Here is a 25,082-nt window from a genome sequence, read left to right on the forward strand (position 1 = left end):
AGCAAGGTGTCAGCCGTAAAGCCAATCGTGTTCCTTCGTAATAAGCTTACAGCACATTCCCGAAATAAACTAAGGTTGGAACCGGTTCATATACGCATACGCTGATTCACGCCGCCACGTAGCTGCAGTAAGACTACTTGAATCCAATAGCACCAGTCAGTGCCTTACTTGCGTTGAAGAGGGAAATTTTGGGCCAGCGATAACAATATAATCATAATTTCTTAATCACGTAAACCGATAAACGGGGCCGCATAGTAGTAGCTTGGCAGTAGCGGTCCAAGTTGTAGCAAGCTCATAAGAACATGTTAACCGGAAACGCCACAATTCCTATTCTTCCTACATTTTGCAGCATTTGCGCCATATTTTGAAGGGAAGGCGGGTGAAAAGAGAGGGGGACAGTTTACGGTGTCTTCCTCATTACAGCACAGATGGTATACGTCCGTGGTCGCTCGTAAATTTTATCTTCACAGAGAAAGTGCACCCCATCAAGCAGCACTTGAATATATGGCCTAGTCAGATACGGGCCCCGCATGTAAACGTTTTTGAGGAGCTGCTTGTGTCACGACATTCGCAAGGCGGTCGTAAACTCGCCGGCTGTATCCTCAGTGCAAATGATGATTGCAACGAGAACGAAGCGGTAACGGCCGTATAGCAAAGCATGCGCAAATTGCTTCGCCAACACTATTGAGGACGAATTAATTAGTCTCAAAGAGATGCGTATTCATGTCCGTTATGCTAAAAATGAGCACCGCGTATTTTATATACCACGAGCTCGAGTCTTAGTGCCTGATATCGTTTCGCGTGTATGCGTGTCTTTTGGTGCGGTTTCTCTGCAGCGTATCACTTGGGACAGGAACAAGGGGGAGAGGGTTTATTGATAGGAAAAGGCAGAGAGGTTGGCCTGAAAAATAAATATCTGGCCTGCTACTCTGCTCTGGGGGACGGGAAGAGGAGATAAAAGAAGGGGACAGGAACGAAATGTGTAGCGAGGGAATGCCTAAACTTAGAAGGGTTGAAATGCGGGCCAGTTGGTTCATAGTAACTTGAAAAAAAAACAGTCACAAAAGACAAGGGACAAGAGAAGGAGTGTACACGCCACAACGACTGGTCGTTGTGGCGTGTACACTCTTTCTCTTGTCCCTTGTCTTTTGTGACTGGTTTTTTTTTTTTCAAGTGCCTAAACTTACCTTCACGCCTTTGTCAACGAAAGTGCACACGCATCAGAGAGAAAGTTGGGCGTGGTAGTAGGCGTAAAGACTGATACAGGTGGCCGATGGCTTTAATTCGTTTCATGAGAACAGCCTGTTGTGCACACTCGGAGGTTTACCACTTACCGTCTTCACCAAAAGTAACCAGGCTGCCTTTACCTAATATCATGCTGTCACCAGACTTATTCCAAACTGTTTGAGGGAATTCCGCAATGAATAGCAGGTTTCAGAGAAAGGAACATTTACCTCTGACATTGAACTAAGCACAGCCAAGCGGCTGCTGTAGACGCCTACACAGTTTTGCGAAATCTTCCTAGTTGCAGGGTCCGGGACTCAGTGCCCGCACCACCACCACTGAGGTGCAGTCGTTGTGCAGCTTCCCTTTCCTCTGTGCACGGCTCAGATTATAACCGGAAATGGATGTCAGGTTTCGTACCCTTGTTGACTCTGGCGACGAGGTAAAAAAAAAAGTAACAAAGGACGTGACAGTTTGCATTAAACAGCGAAATTGGCTGCTTTGAGATCAACCTTCCGGTAAGGACACATCAAACTGGCTGGTGGGCACGTGTCCCCATTTCTGTTGGTATATGGAACGCGATCATAGCCTCTAATGTAATGCAATCTTCGCGACGAAAAATAATCATGGAGCTATAAAACGTACTGACCCGAGCGGTGGGTTAACGGGGGGCTATTATGGTAAGGTTTGCTCCCATGATTGTAGCGTTCGCGAACAGCTTCTATATGGCAGGCAATCCGATACGTCCTTCCAATCATTGCTCTATCCATCCAAACAGATGCAGTCGACCTAGATTCAGCGCAGCTATAAACAGCCGGATCGTAAATCGAGGCCACGGTATTCCCTCAGGCTGTCAGCATCTGCAGAGATTGATCGGAGCGCCCAACTACATGAGTACAGACTAAACAAAAACTTTCTAGCCAATGCCTAGCTCCAATTAGCCAGCCGGAAGTTCGGCTGCCTTCGACCTCACACCGGGAAGGATCACAGTCAAAGCCGTAGTAGCTACTCCATCCAAAAGCTTCTTGGGGCGTTGAAATCATCAAGCTCGTCAAGCTGTTTCATTACACCTTTTAGCCCGGGTGACCCACCAGCCTTTCTGGTAAAGATCATAAATAGCAGCTTACTTCCATGCCATGACAACATATTTTGTTTCTTCCAAGTGCACTGACATTTAAGGAACTACGTTAATCCATGCCTGTGAGTAAAGCGACAAAGCTCGGAAGGGCAGAGGCAGGGAAAGAAAAGGCTAGATGGGCGAGGGTGAACAAATTAAAAAAAAAAATCTCTGCCTACTGTGTGCCCTGCGGACCGAGGTTACTTACGCCACACCGCTCTATCCTGCAACATTTTTTATCTTCCCATTAGCAATTTCCTGAAAATAGGCATTCCTGTATTTGTATAAATTCACTGCAATGGGACAAGGAGCTTGCGATGCTTTACGGGGCGATTATTTCTCGAGTTGTGGAAACGTCGAGGAAGGTATTTCCCGGGCTCCTTTCCTATATCCTACACGTGCAATGGCTTTCTCGAGTGCGCAGTGCAAATCGCCGCCTCCTATAGCGTCCGCGTCTAAGTCTCCGCCTTTAAGAGCGAAAGCACTTCACGGGGACAAACCCAACCAAGAATCTTGTGGCGTCCCTGACCTTGAGGATGCACAAATAAAATAAACATTGCCGTAACTGGGTTTCGAAACGGCGGCGACGCGAAGAGATCAGCAGCTTCGCTGGCCACTGCACGAGAAAACTATGCTATCGCCGCAGCCGATCACACCTCGTGTAGTTGTTGTTGTTGTTGTTGTTGTTGTTGTTGTTGTTGTTGTTGTTGTTGTTGTTGTTGTTGTTGTTGTTGTTGTTGTTGTTGTTGTTGTTGTTGTTGTTGTTGTTGTTGTTGTTGTTAGGCACATACCCACGGTGGAGGATTGGCCAGGGTTTGTTGCAGATACAAACAGGAGAAAAAGTCATCCATGCTTATCTCAAGCGACTGACAAATAACTGCAACGAAATCTCAGGCTGTGCATTGCACTTCGTCGTCTTCATCAACTTCCATCTGCGTAGCGAACACATCAGCTTAACCTCGATCAGAGCTTAACCTGAGTCTAAGAGGTCGTCACAACCATGAGCAAAGCACAACCATGAGCCAAACAGGTTAAATACATGCTTTCGCACGTCGACTATGGTAAAACCCTACCACTTTTTTCCTGCCTGTCAAGAACGGTTACTTGTACGCCTGCAACGACCTTTTCGAGTATCGGTTAACTTCCGGGAACGTTTTGGTAAGAAACAGAGCGGCACTGTTCGAATCCAGAGCCAGGCGAGCACGCGTCCCAGACCGGAAGCAGCGAGTCGGCGGCGCAGCTTTGTGCGATGGAACCCCTAGGACTGCCGCCTTCTTAATCCGTGTCGGCGGGGAAATAGCATCATTAACTACGACGGAAATCGCGCGACCATCGCCGAAGTTGCAGTGCTCCAGTGTCGGAGCTGCTCTGTTTATGCGTTTGCTGCCTTCTTTTTTCCCTTGCTTGGTTTTTTCCCCTTCGCACTGTCCTTGTCGCGAAGGGAGCTTCTGCATCAAGAAATAATCCCTAAGCTGGAGAGCGCGTGCAACGACGCAGACGACTGCTTGCGTATCTCCGTCGAACGAGCTCGTGGAGGAAGAAGATACATACAGCCACTCTTTTCTCGATAAAGCGTTCGACTTTCGCTCGATTTGCTTCTCCACGGCCTCCGCGTTAGTTTCTCGCACCCCCCCCCCCCCCCCTTTTCGGTGCGGCTGACTGATCGCACGATGCGAGCGGGCCCCCGAAAGGGCAACGCTCGCAAGAGGGGACGCCCGGGGAGAAATTAACTGGAGCAGCCGGGTAATGAGTCAAGCACGCTCAAGTGCCTATAGCGGCAAATTAGCGCTCGTTAATATTAAAGCCGCAGAAGAGCTCGCATTAGGTTGTGAGAAGATAATGAAGGCTGCGACGTACTGTACGTGCGTGCTTGAGTCTAACGGGGCCCGGACGGTGGTCTTTTCAGCGCAGCTAGTAGGGGATCGTACGCACCCATGGGCGCGATATAGATTCGCGAACGACACGGACAGGCTCGAAGCGATGTGTGAGCGTCCATCTATTTGGGCCGGCCCGGAGGCGATCCTTTTAGTCTTGATTGTGTATGCTGTCCTCCATGGCGAGAACGTGCTATGAGCAGACTTCTGTCTGCGGCGTTTGTGGTGAGAAAGGCGGTTGCATTCCGCACGCTTGTCTGCTCCATAAGTGATGTCTGGTCCAAGAATTGAAGAAGAGGTGCGCATGCGTGGTGTGGGTTTTGATCTTGATGGTAACAACATTTTTTTCTGGTGCGGAAATTCTGTAGAACGCTTCTGGACCAGAACTATTTGTTGTAGTTATTGCTGAAAGCAAGTAGAGCTCTCATCTCTGTCTCTTAGCTTACCTGTACGCAAGTATGGCTGTGCGCTTTGTGCTCAGCCTTCGTTGCGTGTGTCGGCACACTACAGCAGGGCCGTGCGTTTGCGGTTACGAAATATAGGTTAATTTAGGCTAATTAGTGTATAGGTTAATTTCCTGGTCTTACTTTCTTCTTTTGCTTTGGAGGGGGGCTGGCACTTGGAGGGGGGATGCCAGCGTGTCTAGTGCCTGCAGGGCTATTGAGCTGTCGTGTAACAGGCGTGTTTTTGCTGGGGAGATCTCTTAGACCCTTGTGATATGCCGTGCGCGTCGCTTACGGTAAGAGAAGTATCCACGTCAATACACCCTCCCCTGGAAATTCGACCCCGTGTTGAGCTCAGATGTGCAGGTTCGGCTCCACACTCTTCTTCTCGTTCTGAGCCGTTGCAGCTGAAATCAGACAGGAAGAAGATTCGCAAATGTTGATGTCAAGCTAATCTACATAGCTGTCTGGGTAAACAACGACATACTTCAATAGAATGTCCGAAACGGGATCAGAGGCGGTGAATAAAAAAAAAAAAAGCCCACAACGTCGAATCGCGAAACAAGTGTCCGAGACAGTTGGCGTCGTATACCTTGGCTTCCTGACGTCATCGCGTTTCAGGTCGCCTTCCTCGGCAGGATTCTCGTCACGAATCGTGTCTGCTCCATGCCCCGGGGCCTCAAGCTGCGACGCGTGGCGTGGCGGCACGCCGCCGGCGTCTTCGGGTGCCGGCAGAGTGGCCGCAGCGCGCCTCCCTCGGGGCGCAAGACGTCTGTCGTGCCCCCCCTCCCTCCGTCCGCCTTCTACGATGCCTCTCGCGATGATGCGTGCCCCGAGGCCCCTGTCCTCCCTCGCGTGTTCCGGTGCCTGCGCAAAAAAAAAAAAAAGCCTCGCTCCTGGCTTCGCTTAAATGGCTTTCTCCCACGGCGTCGCCAGCTTTCTCGGCGATGGAGAGCCCTTGCCTTTCATTGTCCCGCCGGGGAGTGAGCACTGCACGGGACAAGCGCTCTTTTTCTGTGTCCCCTCTTGCTTCCCGAGCGCGTTTTCGCACTCGAGCCGCTGTGAGTTTCGGCCTCAGCGCGACAAAGTCTCCATCAATTCAGAAGCACCCGGTCGCCTTGGGGTCATCGGTGAAAGCCCGTATAATGAGCGGGGTTTTTTTTTTCTCTCTCTCTCTAGGAGAAGAAACGTTGCACAACGTTTCTATCGGGGGTTAATGCGTCGTTTTTTCCATAGCTGGCTGCTTCGAACTGAGCCCACTTCATATAATGTTTCAGTCGTCGGCGTTATAACGTGGAATCGCTAATGGAACCCTGGAATCGTTTCTATCTAATACGGAGTTAAAAAAAAAAACACCGGAGGATCGGCGTGACACTTGAGAATAGCCATTCTGGAGAAAACTTACACGTCTATGTAAGTTTCTTACAGCTGAATTCTTCCGCGTCAGCCGCCAAAGGGTTTGTTTTTAATTATTTTTGTCGTTTCTTCACGACCACAGGCATTACAGAGGTCAGCGAAAACTGTGTCAGCTATTCAATGCAGACGTCATGTTATCAAACTGGTTTGTGAAGACGGCTCCGTAATCGGGCTACCATCGTCAAAATATCATCGTTCTGCGGTATGTTACTATTGCGAAGGGGCCCGCAGGGGCTCCAAGCACTGATAAAACAGACATAACTAGAGTTAAAGCAGTAGATGGCATTGTTTTCTCCAGCGATAATGTAATTTGTATAGCTAGCTTCGCAGGTATTTGAGCTTCGCACGTGAGCTCTGAAAGCGTTTAAAGTTCGACGTGTGTAATTCTGTCTGCTCGCCGACGCAACACCGCCAAGTCGTGCAGTCGCCGTGTCGGAGCTAATCTAAGCCTGCTCTTCCAACTGTTTGCACTTGTATAGTCGAAAAGAAACCATAAGTGTGCTCGCGCGCGTCAGAACAGAAAGTTAGTAGCGTCTCGTTAGTCAGGAGAAAGTGCGCGATTATGCGAAGCGACACTGGTGGCGGCGGTCTACAGCACATTCGCGCTATGGAACGTAGAGTTTTGCACGCGGTGGCCGAAATTGTCAATCGGTGGTTAGGTTTCTGCAGAGTCCAGTCTCTTTTTCTTCAAGCAGTGATTGTGATTTTGCCGTAAAATTGGCAGAATTAAAACAATTTGGATACAGTCTTTTAGAACTGATGCTTTTTTGCACCCGTCAACCTAAAAGCAACTCTAGTATACTTGCAAAAAAGGAATCGTACCGTCATTGCTTAGCTAGTGCAGTCAATTAGCTCGAACTCAAGTAAGTCGCGACGAAATCCGTCATACAAATCTCCCGTAAAAAAAAAAAAAACTGCTCAGAGTTTCTCTGCAGGCTCCCTCAGAAAAAAAAAAGAAGTAAAATCGAAGCATTTATTTATGATAAGTAATTCCCCCTACAGAATGAACGTCGCGAAATGACAACTTATATTGGAAATCCTACCCAGATTTAAATGATGAACAAATTGTCTTGGGCGCTATTATATGCGTTACTTTTTGCTTCTTTCCATTTTTATCTCGGTCTTTTTATATACGCGAATAGCGATCAACCCAAAGAGTCGTTCGTTTTCGATTCCCTCTACCCGGAAAGCTAGCCCTCTGCCTTCACGCTTCGGACTCAGCTTCACTTTTTTCACAGCACAGCCGAGCAGTAAACGTGGCATCCGGTTACAGCCAGCGCTGGAGCTTCACGCTTCCCTGTCACATTTCCTTGCGTCGCTGTGTATTTCTGTTTCGCTGCGAGTACACATGCGAGCAAGCTTTTGTTAGCTCGCCGCGTCCGTCCCTTTCTGGCTTGCGTGGCAATGCCCGCTCCCATAATATTCCCGCGCAAGCATTTTGGGCGCACTAACAAGGCTTCCGGTGGTTAATATCCCTCTCGCGGCAATGCGCTCGCCGACTGGGCAGTTGCAGGCAAGTAAAACGGATCGCAGGCACAGCAGCGGCGCACAATGCTGCAGCGTGCAACGAGCGGAAAGCGAGAGAAACGTGCTGCTTGTCCGTGCGCCCCTTCGCCTCGGCAAGCGTGGAGGACGCGGGCTACGAAGTCGGAGAGCCAGGCATAGTTTCGGTTTACACGTAAGCACGATTGCGTGTGCGCGCTCGCCTCATAACTCTCAATTGCGAGGCACCGCTGTCGGCGCTGAGCACTGTGGGGTGTTGAGGATTGCAGCTGTGGCACTTTCCTTCTTGGCGTAACGTGACACCGCCGCCGGTGCGCTGCGAGTATGGATGGGGGCGCCCGAGCGTGATGTCACGAACCTCACGAATGTCAGTGGCGTCAGCAGTGCATTTCGTCGGGTATACGCAAACGATGTTGTCTCTTACAAAGTGGTAGCCGCGTGCGCGTGATGTTGACAGACTCATTAGCGTAATGACAGCAAGCTGTTTCGGTGAAAGCCACATCAAAAAGCACAATCTAGGAAATGAGGTAAGATGAGCTTTGTGTCGTGAAAAATCGCATAGGGTCTGCAAAAGCCGACAGATGATAACACATTAGATCAGCTTGGCGGCCGGTGTTTTTTTTACAGCACTGGCTATTAGTGAGACATGTGACGGTTTCGTTTCGTCCGAAGTCGTGAGCTTTTATGATGTCACGTCACGTGGCGCTATTGCGACGACTACTTGAAGAGTTGCACGCCCGCGAAGAAGAGTGAAATAGTCAATGGCGAGAGGATCCTGGTTCGCGATGCGGATAAGAGAAGACGACGGCGTCAGGACCAGGAACTGCACGCGCCCACGAAATCGAAGCCGTTGGATACAAGTGAGAGGGCAACCATGGGGCTGGGGCTCGGGCATTCGAGGGTCATTTCAAAGGGCAACCACCTCAGCTTTGCGCGTTCGGTTAGCGACACGTTCTCAAATCCTCACTAACGCCACAGGGAGACCGGGTTAAGCAACTAGCTAAAGCTGAAATTTGTAGCATAGTTGATGGTCAGCCGCCGCGGTGGCTGAGTGGTTACGGCGCTCGGCTGCCGGCCCGAAAGACGCGGGTTCGATCCCGGCCGCGGTGGTTGAATTTCGATGGAGGCGAAATTCCAGAGGCCCGTGTACTGTGAGATGTCAGTGCGCGTTAAAGAACCCCAGGTGGTCGAAATCTCCGGAGCCCTCCACTACGGCGTCCCTCATAGCCTGAGTTGCTTTGAGACGTTAAACCCCCATAAACCAAACTATTTGTTGGTCACGCGGTAAGTTTTTGTTTGTTTTCTTTTCACAAAAGTTTACATAGCGGCACTTCGCTTGGCGTGAACTGCGCTTCAACAGGATGCCATTTATTTTGCGAAAATGGCATTCAAGTCCCGCCCACCGCAGTGACTTAGTGGCAGAAACGAATAGAGCGTATGCGCAGTACCTCTGGCGTTTGGCTTTCAGCACGAGACAGCAGGATCAAAGCTTGCCACCGAGGTCGCATTTAGACGGAGGTGAAATGCAAAAATTCCCGTGCGCTGTGGTTTCGGCGTACGTTTCAGAGACCCGGGTGGTCGAAATTAATTAGGAGCACTCCAGTGCAGCGCGTCTCCTCTTTTGCTTCTGAACGTAAAAATCACTCAATTAGGCAGAATGGCATTCAAGTACTGTTGCTAGCAATACAGAACGTATACTTATTTCCAGATGAACGAGATTTTAACTTAAAATGGTTTTGAATCCTTGAACGAAATGAGGCACGAGAAACGTTCCAATTACGTAGTTCTTACGAAGCTCCCTCAATTTAGCCGCCCTGCTACGCGCCGCTTTGCCTATAACACTATCGTTAGACCCATCTTAGAATACGCATGCAGTAATCATAAGAGATACTTTTACAAATAAAAAAATAATAAACTTGGAAGAATTCAGGAAAAAAAAATATTAAGGTTAGTATAAAACGCATATGGGCGCACACCACTCTGTGACCTCCATAAAAGAAGCGCTTACCGTCTATTTCGAACAGCAATCCTACATGTGGATTCAATTTTTTATTTCAGCTAATTTAAAAAATATTTATGAAATGAACACCTACAATATCTTCATTTATTTCTCGTGGTATTACACTTACACTCGGAAATCGGTATTCTCGTGCAATAACATCATTAAACTCACTGGTAAATTGCTTTAAGTGCTCTTTTTATTTAAGAACCATGCATCACTGACTGGATTGTTATGAGCTCTCCCAGCGATGTATAAAAGTAAAGTAGGGATGACCAATTCCATATGTATGGGTATTAGCTACAAGGGAATCAGCAGCAACAGCAAATGCTAGCGCATTCAAACGATCAACCGAGGATCGCCTATAGTCGGATACAACTCAAGAACGAAGCGGCTTTTCCCCGTCGAAGCACCGGCCCCTTCCAGCCAATGGCGTCGGCAGATTCTCATGACCCTGCTAGCGTGACAATGCAAGGGGTGGGGGGGGGGGGGGGGGGGACTATCCCGGACAATGCAGGGAGGGGGGGCAACAGTTGGACACAATTCAAGAACGAAACGGCTTCCCCCCGTCAAAGGACCCTCTTCCAGCCAATGGCGTCGGCCGATCTCCCCATTTTCCCTTGACCGATCCCCTTGGGCCTGGTAGCGCGAAATCGTAGGTTGTGGCGCATCAAATGGGAATAACCACGGTTTAATATGATTAACCACGGCATTATGAAAATCAGCCGTCGCCATTGGCTGGAGGGCCTTGTTTAAGCGGCAGCTGCCGCTTCGTTCTTGGGTTTTATCCGACAATAGGACTTTTTATTTAAATGCGCATGTAATGAATGGTTCGTGCCTGATAGCGACGCCGTTTTTCATAATTTTTTTTTTCTCGCCTACGGCCGCATTAGGGCAAAACCGTTATTTTTTTTGCGGTTCCTGCCATAATTTACCGGAAACAGGTGTTTCAAGGCCTAGATATAGTTTCGAAAATCACCTTCAGGACGCCACCTGGCCCCCTGCGAACCAAGAAGCGCTGGCAAATAATGAAGCCAGGCATTCACAATTGACGCTGGCGAGGTACCTGTGACGTGCAGCGCGGAGAAGTTTCGCCGCGAATACGGGCTGCGTTTTGAGGTCATCGCGTCTCCATAACAGCACACTTAGAATTTCTGAAGCCCCCTATCTTGTTTAAAAATTGTGAATAATAGTAAAACTACGTGGGTGGCAAATATTTCTTGATACTTCATCTGGCAAGTTTGTTTTTTTAAATGTACGGAAGTCGCGATCCAGGGCTATAAGGGCTGTCTAAAATTCGTTGGCACAGTTAAAAAAAAACATTGCGTATTACATTCTTCATCGTTCTTCATCTACTTCGCTTATTTCATCATTGACTACGTTTTCTGATCATTGTATTACTACTAGCTCGTACGGCATTTATTTAATCCTACGCAACTTTCGTTCATCTAGCGTTTATTTAATGATTATGCACCTCAATCAGTTTTTCATTCTCTGTATTGTCGCTCCTTCACCAGACTAAATCATCGGCCTTATTGTGGAAACAAACAAGCAAATAAATCTCACTGAACCGGCATTAGTGACTGCGTACGCCGTTCGCGCGCACTACCACTCGCGCACCCACCTTCAAGCAGCGCAGAAGACGCGGCGCGAGGAGGCCCGGAGATCTGCGTAAACACGCCTCCCTACACCCGTCCTTTTCACGGACATCACTTTTCTCCGCGAAGCGGAAACAACAGACCCGCTTGCTTGGGTTGCGGGGGTGCAGGCCGGAGCTGGGCCTATACATAGTCTCATCAGACTCGAAGGACGCGCGCCATGTTCCAAGAAGGGGGGGGGGGGGGGGGAAACAAAATAAGCTCAACAATCTGAATGCAAGGCCCGGCGGACTGAGTCACTGATCTTTTCTTGCAAACAACCCTGCCTTGTCCCTCGGGAATCAGACACGCCTTGGCAACGGCTGAAACTCAAGAAGCAACTTGTCCCCGATAAATATGAGAGCGAGAAAAAAAAAAAAGAAGGAATGGCGCGGCTGAAGAAACTTACCTCCTCCCCCTCCGCCCCCCCCCCCCCGACTGCTCCCGAAAAAAAAAAGCATAAAAAGAAGATAGACGAAGAAAAGAGAAGAGGTGGCACAGGAGCTTGGCGTGTTTGCTTCCGCTCGAACACCGAATGCAGCGTCGAAACCAGCGTTTGCGCGCATTCGTCTGTGTGTGTGTGTGTGCGCGTGTGTTCTGTGTGAGTGGAGTGTGCATCCGGGGTGGTAAGTAGCAGTCGCTTTCCTCTGGTGTCGCTTACACGTCTCGCGAAAGCCGCTGGTGGGTTATCGCGTGTATGGTGTTGCCCCCGTACTCGCTTACCTAAGGATGTGAAGGTGCTCCCTCAAAACTCCAGCGGTATTATGGAAGAGCGGTGAGCTGATTTCTCGTTGTCCTCACTTAATAGCGGCGCATTTAGCTCCGATTCCACGAAAAAAAAAGACCCCAAACTACAAACAGAAGGCGCGTGTTTATTTCGGGGAAAATAACTTCCTTTTCTCCCAGCGAGTAGTCACTCATCGTCCAGATAGCCACTCCATTAGCGCTGTCAACGGCCACGCCGTGGACATTCCGTTATCGAAAGAGGGTATCGTATATTTTGTGTATGGAATGAACGAACTGACAAGTCGAGGTGTCCAGCATGTGGCGGGGGGGGGGGGGGGGAGGGGGGGGGGGGTCGAGTTCTGCATGCACACTGTGCGTGTAAGCGACATGGTGGGTAGGCACGGGTATCGAGGTACTCAATTAGAGCATGTTGCTGGACTAATTGGTACATGGTTCTGGTTCATACGAAGGCGCAACGCAAAACAGACACGACAAAGGTGGGCAGGACGACGCGCTCGATCGAGGCACCCTTCGACATGGGACAAAACGCGACATTTTGTTGCTTAGCGCCTCCTACTTTTCAAATTAGCAACCATAATAACTTGATATTTACGTGCTATGACTAGCCACGTGTCCAGTGCAAATGCGAGCAACATTAACCAGATTGGGCCGTCTAAGCAGAGAAAAAAAATTGAGAAGTGAGCCTTAGTGAACGCGAAACTGGTCGACAATTCTTGTAAAGCAGCGCAACGGCTCGAAGCCAAACAGGGAAGGGACAAAACACAGCGCTGATTGGCTTCGAGCCGCTGCGCTGGTTTACAAGAAACATGTCTGACCAACTCGCCCACCAGTTCATGTTGTACAGGTCGACAATTGGCGCGAAATTCTGCACGCCAGATTTTTCAAAACTGTCCAGCTCAATCAACCTCGCGTCCTAGATTAACGCAAGTGTTTAGTTATTACAATTGATTATTGTTTTTATCTTATGCAAGTTCAAGAATTCTTGCGCGAAGGCGTAGAAACTGTATAAAAACTTTTGCGATCCTCAGCGTCGCATTGTGACCGGTGGGTACGAACAACTATAGCTACTCGTACAACACATTCTGACAATGCAGCAAGCTCTGTTTGATGCAGCCCGTAGAATCGCATTAAAGATCTCATGTTCAACCGCTCTGATTAGAACCAAATCGCGTGTCCATTCAACACGGCTGTGCGAAAGAGCAACAACTGACACTAAAACAAAATTAAGTTGCAATAAAGGCAAGAAATTTTTAAAAAACGCGTCGCCAGGCTAGTACACGCAGAGCGTGATGGTAGAAGTGCTTAAACTGTAGTGGGCCATGGAAAAAAAAAAAAACAGCGCCGGGTTCGGTTTTAGTACAGTGTCTGTAACCCGAATAGGATCCGAAAGAGTGTCTAGATATCCTTGGAGAAATTTTTGTGTGTACTCATTGCAAGTGTGAGTAATATGGCGATTTTTGATAGGCGTCTTATTTCACCCCGTGCAATGTATCATTTTTCCCAATTGGTAGTGCTAAACGCCACATTTTGAAGTTATAAATTTCGTTAATTGTGCTGCGTTCCGATTCACCTGAACCTATCATATTTGGTGAGCGTGATACGAGGACGGTAGGGAATTATTCAGCAGTGCTTGTATTTTAATACCTCTGAATTAAAAATAACGTTGACGATTTGTAAATTTGTGTCGCATTTTGCCCCACCTTACTCATATGGATAAGAGAAACATAAGAGAAGAGTCACCGTGGAAGAGCCAATTTTAAAGTTGACATGGTGTGTTTTATAACTGCTGGCTATACCGGGAACTTGGCTGAGACCTTGTCTGATTTGGCCGTGGGTTATGAGACGTACTTTAGCTACGGGTTATAAGGGGCACTGGCAACGCTTACGCCGAGGGGGTGGGGTTCTTGCACACGGCTGTGAACCTCTAGGCTCAACGTGCTCCAGCCCTGCTGATAACCGAATGCTCGCCAGTACTAAGTTATAGCCCGCTTATAACTTTAAATCTGATTCTTCGTTTATCCATATAACCGTGCTCTGACGCACTTTCGGGTGCCAAAAAACTCACTATTGGTTTTAGTCGGGAGGTTATGATGGCGCCGCAGCGAAGTGCGAGCGCTGTAAACATCTGGAGGGTGGTAAACTGCAGATCGAGGTTCTCATGTAAACGCCGATATAAAATTGACCAATAGGCATCGCGTTGCGGTGCCGTCGAAATGTAGCGCAGCGTTCTTAACAGGACAGCAGATACTCAAACTTTGATAATCTAGCCTAACTGAAAGAGGTATTCGGTTTTTACAGCTGAGCCCAAACTTAATGGTCACAGGAAATTTTGTCTGTGAAGAACAGCCCTTCGACGGTGCCACACCATCTAAAAGGCATTCCTTAGAAAAGTTAATTGTTGGGTTAGTTGGCACTGTAGATTTAAGGTCATGTTTTTTGCTAAAACAGCGCTGTTTCCTACTTTTTGCTCCTTTCGCCTCTCTTCTTTGGCTTGTGCCGTTGCGCTGTTATGCTGAAAGCATTCTTAGTATTTAAAATTATGTTCTTGAAAAGCCCCTTTCCCAACTCTGTAAATTGTCGGTACTCCACGACCTTAGGACCCAGACATTAAGCTGATAAATTAGTTGTGTCGGCTTATAGCATATTCGCAATACCTGCAAAATTACACTAACTTTCTTTGTCCATTCTGTAACCACGCGGTTGGTTTAGCTGTGCGCTTGCTCCTGTCCGGAACAGGCTCTCAACGTAAAGGACACTTTGTGTGCTAGCCGCAGATTAAGACGCCTCAAGTAGCAGCGGCGTTGAAAGATGCGCGGTTGCGGTATATATGAATGGCAGCCAAAAAGCGTATATATCTGCACGTAGTAATGACGGCTTTCCCGCAGTCAGAAAGACAGCGAAACGGCTTCCAATATAAACTGCTTATTACACTGTCTCGCGGCCGCAAACAACTGACTCGGCGGCGGCTGTATAAAAAAAATCTGGCTAAGAACTTTCGAGACAAAGCGCCAAAAGCAGCTACAACAATCTGGAACAGGGTAGAAGCAGTTGTGTGTGGCCGCGATCATTCGATTTAAAATTGGTCGCATTTCGTGTCACAAAGCGATAAAGCCGCGTGGCGGCGGCTTTCAGCACGAACAAACAAAACTCGAAAGCTTCGCGGCGATATACATCTTGCTACGCGTACTACACGGCAGTCTGTTATACAAAAAGAATGACCCGAAAGTTACCTTCTCTTTCATGGTTGGTTTACAGAGAGGAGTTCTTAGCGAACACTTGGGCTCATGTCACGACTCGTGTCTCATTGCATAATTATGATTCCACGTGGCTCTTCGAGACGCTCCTTATACATGCCGCTGATCTGGTTCGTGACTGACGTATTGCTTGTGCAGCGGGAAAGGAATAATCTTCTCCCGGCTGCAGCTGCTGGACACTTGAGACCGCGATGCGTCTTACTAAAGAGAACCGGGCCGCCATGGAAAACAGTTGTGGGGCTTGGACAGCCCTTTCGTGAAACCGCAATATCGTCCCAAATGACGCGTGACTAATGCATTCAGCAAGAGAGACAGAACTGGGCTCCGGAGATTGTTTTTTTTTTCTATTCGGAATATCGGAGAAGTTCCACGAACTGCCTCCGTCTTCCCACCCTGGCTTACTTTTATTCTGTTGTAGGCCAAGCATTTCGTTTCCACCATTTTTACTCTCCCCCCCCCACTTTTTTTTTTGCTCTTCTGTTTCCCTTTCAAGAGAGCCCCAGGGGCGGCATGTGTCTTCTGCATAACAGCGGTGTGATTTGCTCTCTTCTGCGTTTGCTTCTGGACGCGTGCGTTCGTTTTGTTCTTCGGCAAGCCGTCACTAAGCGTGTCAAGAGGCCCGAATAATCGCGCCAGACCAAGAACAAACTCCGATGGGCGTGGGACTGGGGCTTGGCATTTACATAAAATGCGGGATGCGCCGTGAACGAAATCGACCAGCCCCGGAGCCTGGCCGTCAAGGGGCCCCACTCGCGAAACTCCTGGCGCCTGCCGCGCCTCTCGGACTGCATGCAGCGGCCGGGACTGTATTTGTTTAAAGGCGCCCCTCGCTTTCACTCGCGCAGCCCTTCAGCCCACGGCTCCGGCGAAAGGGCGAGGTGGGCCCGGGTGCCGCCTCGGGCCTTATCAGGCGCGGGCCTTGGCGGCGGTGTTCGGCTAAAGCGGTCCCTAACGGAGGAAGAAAAATGAGCTTCGTCCGGCGCCGTCACGCGATGTTACCGAGGCGAGCGGGGGGGCCAGTTCTCGCCTACACTCGAGGTCCACGTTCAAGTAGGCAGTCTCCTGGCGCAGTACCAATAATAATAACAATAACGATACAAGAAAGAGCACATCTCGCCGCACGAAGCTAACGCAGCAGCGAGCAACAGGAATCTGGTCACGCCAATAACCGCTTCCCAGGAAGCTTCTGTTTTGAGGTGCATGGCGCGGTTTGCTCGCTTGGAATGCGCATATGCGCTTGCGCGTTCATGGGGCCCCATGTTTGTGCACAGTGTAGGGCCTTGGGTCAGGAGAGAGGGAATGTAGGCGCGATAGTGCCCCGCGACGTCGATAACAATGCCTGACTCGCGACCTTCTCAAACCGCCGCCGCCTTATTCACCGTATACTCGCTCGTCGATCACTACGCATTGACGGGCTAGATAGGTGCAAGCGCTGACTTGTATGCCAAAGCTTGTCGTGTACTATCGGCCACAAAAGTTTGCGGATGCGGGTGTGAGAGAAAAGTTTTTATCTCGACGCAGTCACGCTCTCCAACCGCCTGAAATGTTTGGGAACGTGCATGCTTCATCATGAAATTTCATAGCGCCTAAACGCAAGAGGGAAACAACGCATAACACGGATGTGAAAACTGTCGACTGAGATTTTATTCCGGAGTACATACATATATATACATATTGTATATACATATATACGCATGCATACATATAGTACATACATATATGTTTGTATACTCCGGAATAAAATTTCAGCTGACAGTTTGCGCATCCATGTTAGGCGTTGTTTCCCTCTTGCGTTTAAGCGTCGTCAAAAGCGCAATAATGAGAGTCCATGATCACAACCAAGTGGCCCCAATTTGAAACCCTGTAATGCTTCATCAGCTAGTGTCAGTGCCAGGCGGCTGTGTCGCGAGGCGGTGCTACAATATTTTTTGTTGTGTTTCTGAGAACACGCCTCTCCTAAACTTTTATGGCCAATAGTACGTTTTCAAGCTTTGTCAAAGTTGATATGCGCTGTGCTTCACCGTGGCTTGTGTGCTGAATAACGCTGCTGCTTACGCGCCGAGAAGTGTCAAGAAAGGCTGTGGTTGTAAAATGATATTGGCGTACTTAACTTCGCATCCGGCTAACATTTTGCTTGCATTTTACCAATGACCAATGATAACCGAAAAAGTAGCACCGGGTGAATATCGAAAGCGTCTAAGGAATGGACTTGTTACTACCAAGCGACACAGGAAAAAAAGAAAACAGACTTGAAAGTTCGGCCACCCAAGACCAAAAATAAAGCACCGCTGGAGCTTTCCAGTAATTTTATTCGTATAGCAGCAATGATCGATGTGAAGCTATATGGAGTTCCAGGTTGTGTATAGCACCTGCCCAACACATGGCCGACGCGGGCCGATGGGTGTGTGTCGACGCTGAGCGCGCAGACGGCTGGATAACTGAATGCTTCGGAGAGGGAAAGGATCTTGTAGTAGAACATGTTCTTGGGTAAGTTGGTTCATAGGTTGAGTGGATGAAGCGCACAAAAGACACGGCACATAGGCAAAGACGCGCCTGTGTCGTGTCCGTTTTTGCCTATGTGCCGTGTCTTTTGTGCGCTTCATCCACTCAAGGAAAAGGATCCTCGCCACATCATAGCTGTCATACCACCGTGAGGGTTTTATGAGAGCCCCCGAAGGACACAGATCTTTACTACGCTCTCAGTGCCTCGGTCGCTCAGACACTGAGCTGATTTTTTTGTTTTAACAACCGCACAAGGAATAGATATAGCGACTGTCACTTTCGACCCGTTGCCACAGCGCATCACGATAAAGCTTGGTCATTTGCTCGCCGCCCATCGAAATTAGACGGAAGTGGGTCCGTGCGATGCGCTCCGGGCTTTGTAATTATAGCTTGAGCTGATTTCCTGGCGAACATGCTGAGCCACATGCTTGTTTTGGGAACTGAAAGGAAAAATAACGTACCACCTTTGCACAGTGGCTGGATCCAAGTATGCAATGTGAAGTATGGCCTAAAGTAAATAATGTAGAATTTACTCCTCAAAACTAACGGTTTGGTTTGTGAGGGTTTAACGTCCCAAAGTGACTCAAGGCTATGAGAGACGCCGTAGTGAAGGGCTCCGGAAATTTCGACCACCTGGGGTTCTTTAACGTGCACTGACATCGCACAGTACACGGGCCTCTAGAATTTCGCCTCCATCGAAATTCCACCGCCGCGGCCGGGATCGAACCCGCGTCTTTCGGGTCAGCAGCCGAGCGCCATAACCACTCAGCCACCGCGGCGGCTCTCAAAAGTAATGAAATGATCAACCACAAATAATTATGATTGCATTTATGTAGCTCTGAATCAACTTCTTAGACAGCATTATGCACGGTGTCACAGCTTTCTTTTTAAAAAAATATATTCTAAAGATATTAAAGCTGAAACTAATTAAAACTAAATTTAAAAACTGCTGCAACGGAAAATTGTTGGGAAAAGCTTCAAAAAGTTTTAAGCGTCACGGGTGGCTTTATTGATTACTGACATGTTTAATGCACACAATTATCCCGTTTTTTCTCGTAATTTTCTTTGTATGACGCGTTCCACTTGGCTACCCAGGAACAATAAGCGACGACTGGAAAACGAATAAAATTTGCCACGTCAGTTCGAGATGAGGTAAATTAAATATTTCCAAATATCTGCCTGCTCTCCATAAGCAACGTGTGCTTCAAGCCCAGCGCGACGAACGCGCCCGACTCGAAGCCGTAATAATCGCCGCGGCACATCGCCAGCGCAGCGCATGGGCCAGCGCCGGTGCGCGCGCGCGCGTGCGCTTACGCAAGTGCGAGGCGATCAAAAGAATGCCGATGCCCTGTGACGGAATGCGCGCGTTCAGTGGCGCCCCCTGCAGCCTTGCGGAGAAAACATGCCCTCACTGAGAGTCGCTCATCTCCGCTTGGTGTCGCTTTCTGGGCTGCCGTTCCAGAGCGAGACTTCGACCCATGCTTCGACCACACCGCGGTTTCGACTTTGGCGCCAGCCCGGCTCCGGTGCTGTAGACGCGAACCACAGAGTGGTAGCTGCAGTCTCCGAGAGGCGGCGCAGGCATCGTAGAAAGGGAAACTAGCGGTGCTCTCGCGAAATTCGTTGCCGGCTTCTCTGCAGAGAAACGTGAAATGGGGGAGGGCGGTTTTTTTAATTCATTTGGCAAACACGACAACGATAATAATAATCTGAAAATTTATGAATTGGTGGGATTTAACTTTCCGTAGCGACACATGGGCTATGAGGGACGCTGTATAATGGAGGTCTCCGGATTAATTTAGAACCACGTCGGTATCTTAAACTTGCTCTGACGTCACACGACACACAAGCTTTTGTTGTAGTTCGCCTCCGCCAATAAACGCCCGCCTCAGCTAGAACCGAACCCGTGACCTTTGGATCAGCAGCCGAACGCCACTGATTCATAGTGGTAATAATAATAATAATAATAATAATAATAATAATAATAATAATAATAATAATAATAATAATAAACTTTACAATACCTACCTTGCCGCGTACATCGCGAAATTCAGCGAGAGCTAGTGTAAGCGCTAATTTTTTCTTAACCTCTGCCGCCGCCGCGGTGGCTGAGTGGTTATGGCGCTTGGCTACTGGCCCGAAAGACGCGGGTTCGATCACGGCCGCGGCGGTCGAATTTCGATGGAGGCGAAATTCTAGAGGACCGTGTGCTATGCGATGTCAGTACACGTTAAACGGCCCCTGGTGGTCGAAATTTCCGGAGCCCTTCACTGCGGCGTCTCTCATAGCCTGAGTCGCTTTGGGATGTTAAATCCCCATAAACCAAACCAAACCAATCTTAATATCTGCCCTTTCCATCCCTTCCTTCATCCTTTCCGTCACGATATAATCCAGGTGTCCCTGCCACTGCGCCTTACATTATAATTGCTTATAAGGCTTACGCACCCGCGCGCACCCTTTGCGGTTTCTTCAGAGCGAGAGCCTCGAGCTACGAAGCATGGTGCTAACGGTGTAAGTTTTTAAGTATGAAATGCTTTTAGCTCTCATTCTCGGCAAACTCAGGCGAACATCGTAGGAGAAAATGAAGCTGAAGTTATTCGAAACTTCCGAACTTCTCCGTCACAACGGTAGCCAGCAGAAAAGATCATGCCTGGCTCAGAGGACAGAGGCGGGCGAAGGCGGGGTAGGTTCAGCAGCATATAAACCTGGCCGATACTATAGAGTGCGGCTACCACCATCTATAAGCCATCCTCTAACGCGCTACGCCTTTCCAACTCTCGACGACGAGATCGGCTACAATTTTGTTTTTCTATGAAACGTATGGGCACAGACTCCAGGATGCTTTTGAGCAGTGTTTGTGGGCAGCGTCCCTGCCGCGTGCTCCCTGTCTGCAAAGAGCCCCATATATGCGGCATTCACCTCCCGGATACGTGCAGCGTCCGAGAAGTGTTTCGAAGAGTTTGGCAGTATCTCACCTGATGACGACATCCCACCCGAAGTTTACAAGAAGCGCGATGCTCGGGATGCGTGTGGTGTGGGGTCTCGTAACTCGACTCTGGCTGCGCGGGCATCCCACCTGAAGGCGACGACGAAGGAAGAGCGAGGCACGGTGCACCTGGGGGAAGGGGAGGGGGGGGGGGGGGGGTGACGGTATTAATGTGGGCGGACGTACGCATCGGCACCGGGAAACGTCGCAGATACAGTTCTCGCTGTTATAATGACGTCCTGTCCGAGTTATAAAGGATATACTAACACCTTCTAGATTTTTTAGAAGTTGCGCGGGCCACGCAAGAGAGCCTGTAGGCCACATGATTAGCGTTGTGAGTTTGTGAGTTTTGGTCTACATGTGCTGCTGTTATCCCTCCTTGCACTAGCGCAGAGCTGACGCGTTTGTTCCGTTCGGCCCTTGGTCACACTTCGTGTATCTCTTGGTTGCACCAGTTGCTAAGGATACCAAAGCAAACCGACGATTGCCTAATGTCCAGCAACGCTCATTAAGTAACGCGTGTGCACGCACGCACATATACACTTATACGTCCACCATTGCACGAATTTGTCGTTTTCGATGTTAAAGGGTCCCTGAAAAGGAGGTTCGAGGTTGGCTATAAAATGCTTGCATTATTTAGAGTGCAGTCCACCGAGCGTTCATGGCGCGTACAAGACCTGAAAAGTGAGCCTATCAATTAGAATAATTTTGTTTTAAATTTGCGCTTCCACACCTCGCGGCGACCAGTGGTGCCGGGCATTCACCCGAATCCGTGCGCAACGCGTCATACAGCGCTCGTTACGTCAGCAGCGGAGGTTGGTTCGCCGTGCCAACTCTTTCTGATGTCATGGAGCTGCAATGGCCGCGGAGGGAAGCTCCGCCCCCCGCGCGAGTGGGTGGGACCGGAGGAGCAGCGCCCACATTTCAGCGTGCAAAAAGTGACGAAAGGAGAGAGAAAGGCGCGAAGGCGCCTTTTGTGCAGCGGCGTCCATTAACATCCTAGCATACCGCAAATTTATTGACAGCCCCTTTCCGAGCACCTTTAACGTGCACGTCGACACGGTTTAAGGGGCGCAGACACAAAATTTCGAACGCGAACAAATTATTCGATTTCTTTCATGGGCGCGAGGAGATGCCTTCTAGCAAGCTTCAGTCGTCTACTTAGGGAATACGTCTACTTAGGGTAGGTAGTTACCCCAGGTATGGGTGACGAGAGGGAAATAATTATAATAATAAGAATGGACTAGAGCGCATTTGGCAGGTTCTCTCAGATCATGAATGGCAGTTTAGTAATATCCCTCAACAGAAAAGTATACAACTTAGCTGTATCTTACCGGTAGTCATCTATGGCGCAGAAACGTGGAGGATAACGAAAAGGGTTCAACGTAAGTTCAGGACAACACAGCGAACTATGGAAAGGAAAATGATAGGTGTAACGTTAAGAGACCGGAAGAGGGCATAGTGTGTGAGGAATCAAGCGCGTGTTAATGACATCTTAGTCGAAATCAAGAGGAAGAAATGGGCTTGGGCAGGGCATGTACTGCAAAGGCAAGATATCCGCTTGACCTTAAGGGTAACAGAATGGATTCCAAGGGAAGGGTAGCGTAGCAGAGGGCGGCAGAAAGTTATATGGGCGGATTAGATTAAGAAGTTTTCGGAGATAGGGTAGCCGCAGCTGGCACAGGACAGGGTTAATTAAAGAGACATGGCTGAGGCCTTTGTCCTACAATGGGCATAGCCAGGCTGATGATGATGATGATGAAATTTCAGTTGTAGGTGTTGAGTGGAGCATAACTTTATGTGGTTTTGAATGTTTTCCGAGCAGCCTCTCGGCATTATCACCCTCATCGATATACTTGCCGTGACGTCACCGAACCCAGTGGCTGTTCACAGGGAGCACCAGCGCTTGCCGGGGACGGCGACGTCATCAGGAATGTGGTAGCCCAGATTGGCCGGTTGACCGTGACGTCAAGACGCGCTTCAGCGCTGGCGCCGACTAAGGCCGGAACTGCCGGTACAAAATCGTTTGTAATTCAGTATTATCGCTGCGCACTGGTGGTGGTGAGATTTTCGTGATCACTAGGCCCATAAGGCTCTTCCGACGCAAAAAGAAAAACGGGCACCCAAAAATTTTTTGTCTTTACCTTTTTAATGATCCCGGCTAATATGGGTGAATTAGCTTTAGAGAAATACGCACTCGGAGTTGCCGTCCTGTAACAGTCGCTGGTAGACAATTAGATGCTATAGCAATGTGGACAATGATGGAAGTAGCGCGAAGGACGAAAGCACAATAAGTACGACTCGACACAAGCGCTACTTTGTACTACATCTACCATGAATCCAATCCAACCAGCCCAGCATCCACCTGGCTGCAGTGAATAGTGAGCAAGGGTAAGGATGCAAAAAGAGGAAATCAAGAAGTGCTTGAAAAAAAAGAACGAAGCGAAAACAAAAGCTTGAACAAGCTACTCTAATGACAGGATTACTCTCCTCATGACTCGAACAGCGTTGCACAATAACACGCTAATGAAGTTAATGCACTGAGCATGGGAGTGATCGTGCCTCTGTATCGAATAGAATCCGATTCAAACACGAAATTGCGCTGATCAGGCCACTCACCCGCACTCCAAATCCCGCAAAGAATGCGTGAGAGAGATAACACAAAAAGAAAGGCGCTGCACGTGGCTGTCAATGGCGGCACTAGACGAGGAAAGAGAGAGAAACCGGAATAACGGAAACACAGGGAGGTTAACTAGGCGGCGCCTAGGATGCTATCCCACACGTGGGAATTAGGGGAACAAAGGGCGCGAAAGAAAGGGAAGAGGGGACTGGGAGGTGAGTTTTGCAGCCAGCAAGGAGCTCTCTCCTGAATGAAGCTATGTGGTCGAAATCACCATATTTGTCTTCGGCTTCGCAATTAACTTGAAGGGCAACCAACCCTTCTCTATCTACTTCCCCCCTTCCCTTTTCATTTCTTTTTAATCCAAATTCCTCGGAAAATTATTGGTGGTACTGTTAACCACGGAGGTAAAACTTGTTTGCAGAGCGCCACCGTCAATGAACACTGCCGTGCACCCATCATTCCAGCACAGTTCGGTCTCTGATATTGCACTGAGGCGCCATCAACAGTTACTAAGCGGTTCGTTCTTTTTGTCGCTCTTGCGAAGGAGCAATCACAAACATACTTTCTGAATGTTAATTGCTAGCTAATTCAGCTTGAAATATAGGTCTTTCTTTTTCTCAGACTATGATGAGAAACGTAACAAAGAGAGAGAGAGAGAGAGGTCACATGGCTGTGCTTTGTTCCAGCCTTACTCAACGGAAGTCGCTGCAATATGAGCGACATCATCTGCTTCTACCTGCACTGTCTTTCTCCCATTTCCTTTCCTTTCATTTCCATATCTACCAGTAAGAGGTAGCAGGTTAGGGACGAGTTCCTCTGGCTGACCTCTCTACGTCTCTTGTAATTAAAGTTCTCTTTCTTCTGTATTCGTCTGTAGCAAATATATTTCTATTACTGACGTCTGCTTCGATGAAAAAGCGCTACGGACGGCAAAAAGTGGCTATCACGTGCGCGTTCAGAACAGCATTGTCACTCAAACGCAGAGAAATCGTTTTTTTTTTTTTAGAGGAGTAAGGTTGGTCGGTTGTAGGTGGGTGCACACTGAGAGCAGTTGCGGTAGTGGTCAGTCATGTCATGTAATACGTGGAGTTGCCTAGTAGTGATCATATTTCGTTCCTCCAGTGGTCAGATTCACATCACAAAATGGGAGGTAAAATCCTAATAGTCACCTAAAATTGAAATTGCTTCTCCTTGATTGGCTAAATACAACTTGCAAAACCTGATTCGAAGTCGGTAGCTAATAGGCTCTTCCGCTATTTCCGCGTGGTACGGGAAAGCTTTTGCCATCTAGCAGAATACATTGTGTTCTAGCTTCTTCATTCAAAATTATTATGTTCCTGAGCTTTGCCGCGGCTCTCAACCGCATGAATAATAAAAAAAACCTGCTATTGAAACCAATCACATCATAAGCACAGCTCTGCCAGGTTACAGAGCTTAATGAGTTGTAATCATGACACTGCTCTGAACTGTAATGTCTGAGTTAAGTCCTAGACACCTGGCAGAATCACTATGCAGCTATAATGAGTTGAAAGCTGCAGCCGACAACATTTTAACGAGTAGACGGACACAGGTGGGCCGCATTTCACCACGGCAGTGTAGTATTTATGTGAAGCGAAAAGAAAGACTCAGCGCTTACTTTATGGTCATTCTTGTAGCGTGGCAGTGCGCTTTTTCCCACCTTAAACTGTATGTATGTACATCGCCATATTTCTGTCCCAGTTTCTGTGTATGTGTGTGTGTGTGCGTACGCGTGGGTG

The 25,082-nt window shown here is 48.6% G+C and overlaps 1 protein-coding gene across 5 annotated transcripts in view; it reads left to right on the top strand.

Moving 5' to 3' along the window:
- Positions 1–25,082, top strand: part of LOC144113214 (dual specificity calcium/calmodulin-dependent 3',5'-cyclic nucleotide phosphodiesterase 1A-like) — a 533,169-nt gene that overhangs the window by 266,589 nt on the left and 241,498 nt on the right. The window contains exon 1 of one of the 5 annotated variants that reach the window (XM_077646182.1): positions 11,714–11,839. The exons of the other annotated variants lie outside the window; for them this stretch is intronic. Coding sequence (XP_077502308.1) covers positions 11,749–11,839 — 91 coding nt within the window. The 5' untranslated portion in view covers positions 11,714–11,748. Of the gene's footprint in view, positions 1–11,713; positions 11,840–25,082 lie in introns of those variants that run through there. 5 annotated transcript variants of the gene reach the window in all.

The sequence above is a fragment of the Amblyomma americanum genome, chromosome 1 (assembly GCF_052857255.1).
Source record: "Amblyomma americanum isolate KBUSLIRL-KWMA chromosome 1, ASM5285725v1, whole genome shotgun sequence".
Taxonomy (NCBI): domain Eukaryota; kingdom Metazoa; phylum Arthropoda; class Arachnida; order Ixodida; family Ixodidae; genus Amblyomma; species Amblyomma americanum.